Source organism: Mesocricetus auratus, unplaced genomic scaffold (genome assembly GCF_017639785.1).
Source record: "Mesocricetus auratus isolate SY011 unplaced genomic scaffold, BCM_Maur_2.0 Super-Scaffold_100003, whole genome shotgun sequence".
Taxonomy (NCBI): Eukaryota; Metazoa; Chordata; class Mammalia; order Rodentia; family Cricetidae; genus Mesocricetus; species Mesocricetus auratus.
Window position 1 is genome coordinate 106,984,162 of NW_024429188.1, and position 4,287 is coordinate 106,988,448.

General features: G+C 61.6%; 1 protein-coding gene and 1 long non-coding RNA gene across 2 annotated transcripts; one reads left to right on the forward strand and one right to left on the reverse strand.

Annotated features, from left to right (window-relative positions):
• Nucleotides 1–210: 210 nt before the first annotated feature.
• Sox3 (SRY-box transcription factor 3) lies at nt 211–2,570 on the reverse strand. The gene has a single exon (XM_040744677.1). The coding sequence runs from the start codon at nt 2,269–2,271 to the stop codon at nt 934–936; it is 1,338 nt and encodes a 445-aa protein (XP_040600611.1). The 5' UTR covers nt 2,272–2,570; the 3' UTR covers nt 211–933.
• A 126-nt stretch (nt 2,571–2,696) lies between these two features.
• On the forward strand, nt 2,697–4,077 carry LOC121140035. The gene is made up of 2 exons (XR_005876872.1): nt 2,697–2,844; nt 3,436–4,077. It is a non-coding gene; the product is annotated as an uncharacterized LOC121140035 (long non-coding RNA).
• The last annotated feature ends 210 nt before the right edge of the window (nt 4,078–4,287 follow it).

Here is a 4,287-nt window from a genome sequence, read left to right on the forward strand (position 1 = left end):
CCACTTGAGACTGTTTCGCATTTGAGAGCATTGGGAGTCGTAGCTTCGATCTCCAGTCGTCTAAAAGAAATCATTTCAGGTCATGCTTGCCTCCCTGGAGCCTTACTCAGTCCCAGGTCTGCAAACTCAACTACAAGACTAAAGAGTTGGTCTCCCTCCCAACCCGCGCCTTAAATTTCGGGCCCGCAAAATTATCAGGACTCCAGCATGTTGGTTATAAAATTTATTGATCTCTCATTTAGGAATTAAGAGTAAAATCTTGAAAAAAACCTGGAACAAAATAACCCCCTCCCCACCACCCAAACGAAAGAACACATTAGCATGACGAAATAGCAAACAGATCACTGCAAGAAATCACATACTCAGCCTAAATGCGCACTGGACAGAAGCTGTCCCGCGGCCAGGGGCGGCGAGGCGGGAAACACACGCACACCTGGCTATAAATTAACATTGGCTTTAGCTGTCGCGACAGTTAGCACGGCCAGCCCCCCCCCCCAAAAAAAAAACAGAGGGAAACAGAAGCAATACGACCGGGGGTGGAGGCATTGCAGTTTTTGGGTCAACCTCACTCACTCCTCGATTAATAGCAAACTAACAAGACAACATTTTCAAATGCAACAGAAGAACCTAGGAACCCGGGAAGAGGAGAAAGGGGCTGCATTTTCTTCGCAAGCATCTTAGCGATTTCCCAGCCTACAGAGGGGGAGGGAGGGGCAGCGGTCAGAAGCCGGTGGCTCTAGAAAGTCCCATTTCCGCCGCTCCTGACTTCTTTTTGCTTTTGTACAAAACCCGACAGCTACAGCAAAACTTTCGGTTCTCCTCATCTTCGGTACAAGGCAACAGTCCCAGGCAAGCAAAGCTAAACAACAAGGCGTCCCAACGTGGGGGTGTGGGGCGGGGTGGGGGCGAAGAGCTGGGAGCGCAGGCGGGAGCTCAGATGTGGGTCAGCGGCACCGTTCCATTGACTGCAGTCCCGGCGCCCTGGTAGTGCTGGTGCACGCCATGCAGTCGACCGCCCGGGAGCGGAGAGGCGGCGTCAGCCGCATCCCCGCCAGGTGGCAGGTACATGCTGATCATGTCGCGCAGGTCGCCAAGGCACGCGCGCTGCGAGTGCGAAGCGATGGCGGGCGGCGGAGAGCTGGGCTCCGATTTGACCACGGAGCCCATGGGGCCCAGGCTCATGGCGGCAGCCGCAGCGGCCGCGGCGGCGGCGGTGGCGGGCTGTTGCCCGTAGGCGGCGGCCGCGGCGGCGGCGGCCGAGGGCGCCATGCCCCCGTAGCCCGAGGCGGCGGCGGCGGCGGCCGCGGCGTTCATGTAGCTCTGGGCGCCGGGTGGCATCATGGGGCTGTACTGCAGGCCAGCCATGTCGTAGCGGTGCATCTGCGGGAGCGCGGGCGGCGGCGGCGGGCTGCTCATGCTCGGGGGCTGCGCGTAGCCCAGCTGCTCCTGCACCAGCGAGTAGGCGCCGTTGGCCCAGCCGTTCACGTGCGTGTACGTGTCCAGGCGCTGGCCCACGCCCACCGGGCTGCTGGCGGCCGCGGCGGCGGCGGCGGCGGCCGCGGCGGCGGCGGCGCCCGGGGGCAGGAGGCCGCCGGGCAGCGAGTACTTGTCCTTCTTGAGCAGCGTCTTGGTCTTGCGGCGCGGCCGGTACTTGTAGTCCGGGTACTCCTTCATGTGCACGGCGCGCAGCCGCTTGGCCTCGTCGATGAACGGTCGCTTCTCGGCGTCGGTCAGCAGTTTCCAGTCGGCGCCCAAGCGCTTGCTGATTTCGGAGTTGTGCATCTTGGGGTTCTCCAGGGCCATCTTGCGCCGCTGCCCGCGGGACCAGACCATGAAAGCGTTCATGGGCCGCTTTACCCGATCCTGGTCGCTGCCCCCGCCGCCGCCGCCGCCGCTGTTCGCGCCACCGCTGCCTGCGTTCGCGCCGCTGGCTGGGTTCGCGCTACTCTTGCCTGCACCGCCCGGGGCTGCGGGGCCGCCGCTGCCCGCTGCCGGGGTGGGTGGCCCTACGGGGTTCTTGAGTTCAGTCTCCAGCAGGCTGTACATTGCCGGGGCGGGAAGAAGGTGCGCCAGCGTGGCGGGAGGAGAAGGCGCTCCCGGGGCTGGAGCGGCCACGGTGAAAAGGCCAGGGGACTCCGTGGGAGTGGCGCTTGGGGGCCGGGGGGCCGGCGGCTCGGGCGGGAAGGGCAGGCTTGCGGAAGTGCTCCGCGCGAAGTCGGCGGGAACGCGCGGGCTTCTCTCACCTGATGCGTTCTCTCGAGCTGGTCGCATTCGCAGCCTGCGGGAGAGGTCCGCCCGGCCTCTTTATATACCTGCTCAGATCCGGGAGGGTTGGGGCTCGGTCCGCCCCTCACCACCCGGAGGCCCCGTGATTGACAGGCTCGCCGTGATGAGCCCTGGCCAATCAACACCGAGCCCCCTAGGGCCTAGCTTGGAGAGAAAAAAAGTTCGGGGAGCCCTTTAGTTCACCCTCCTTACCCCTCTCGGGTCGAGTGACGTGATGAGAGTTATTCAGGAGGCGGGAGTCCCTGAGACCCGCTCCGAGACCACCAATTAGGGTCTCAAAAAGTTTGAAAGAACGAAACCCGAGGAGGTGAGGGGAGGAGGGGGAAGAAGGCGCGCGAACAGAAGTGGGGGGGGGGGAGGGGCAGAGGAGCGCCCACGGGGGTCGGAAAAGAACTTTGGAACCCTGACAAGACTGACCAGCGCCCCATCCCAGGGCCAGCCTGAAAAGCTTCCCGCTGTCTGCACCGGGGACCTCCAACCGCTGCGGTTGCCCGCGCTGAAGCCACTGGGGACCGCCAGCAGCCCTGGCATGCTCGGGACATGGAAAGCATAACGGAGGTGCGCTAGGCTGAGCCTCTGAGAAGCCCTCCTTGGAATGAATTGGTTGCTGGCTGCCCGAACCCTCCACCCCGAGGGCCAGTGCTTCCGTGACAAGAGCGACAGTCAGGGACTGGGCGGGGGACTGAGAGCGCACCTGGCAGTGAGGCTCTCCGGGGGGGTTTGCAAATGCCAGTGGTGAGTGGCCCTCTGCCTGGGCCCCGGGGGGAGGCGCTCGCACGCGGTGGCGTGGGGGGGGGACAGAAAGGGCGAACGGGCCTCCACCTTCTCGCTCCAGGCCCCCGCTTAGAGGCCCCTTTTTGTCTCTGCTGTCTGGCCATTTCGGGTTTTCCAGTCCGATGCTCCTGAGGGGGAGGGTCGGGCCCCTTGGAAAATCCGTTTTCATGGCAACACGGAGCCTCTCGGAGTAAAAGAAAAGTTGGGGGGGTGCGGTGGCCGGAGCTGAGCGAGGCCTTGCTCCGGGTGGACCGCCGGGCCCCCTCCTCTGGCCGCGCACCTGCCACGACCGCTGTGAGCGGCTCTCGGCGCGCAACCGCGCCTCCTCCCCTGAGCAGGCTGGGCTAACACACTTCGCTTCTCCTTGTTTTACAGCCTTTCTGACCGAAGCCCGGAGAAACAGAGCGGGACCTCCAAGCACTTTGTGGGGTTATCTGCCAAGGACTAGCGGCTAGAGAAATCCCAGCGGCCGGGAGAGGGAACCTGGACATTCTCTGCCGCCAACTCAAGCAAGTGGCATGGTGTTCGAAACTATCGGAGCCGCCTGAGGGTGGGAATGGGAAACCATCTGGGCAGATGTGGCAGGAAATAAGGTGTCGGCGCAGCATTGGATTCCCTCCCTTTCCTTTAGCTTGGTGGAAAGGTGGGGGGACCTAATGGAAAAACATAAGACTTAAGTACGTGTTTGTAGGTGTGTGCCTTGGGGTGGGTGGGAGTGTTCCAGGCTTCTAGTTTTTCAGCGATAGTGCAAAATGAGGTGATTTGGGATGCCTGCACGCCTGGCTTGTCTCTTTTTCTCTGGCACTAATTAAAAAGCCGCCGACGCTTGCAAGGCGCACACCAAATTCAGCCCTTTGGTGGCCAGACGGACCGCTGGCACCAGGACCTCGCTTTCCAGCCGGTATCCCCTCCAGGGAGTTTGTGGTCTTGATGCCTTCCTTTTAAATCTGCATTCTGCCTGGCCTGAGTCATTTCCCTCCGAAGGTTGCCAGTCAATTAAATGGGTTTAAAGTCTCAGGAAAGATTCTGTGTGGAGATATATGTTAGTGTGTAATCCGTGCGCGCACGCGCACGGCTGTGCTGGAAAGCATGTCTCAGGAAACAGAATGATTCAGCAAACCCCACCTGCACTTGTTTTCTTGGTAAATTGGCTGACAGACTCAGATTTCCTTCGACACACCCACGGTCCCCTAAAAAGCCAATGTGTTCTGGCCCCTGGCCTCCCAC

Coding starts and splice junctions, on each gene's coding strand:
- Sox3 (XM_040744677.1), bottom strand. CDS start 2,271: ATGCGACCAGCTCGAGAGAACGCATCAGGTGAGAGAAGCCCGCGCGTT.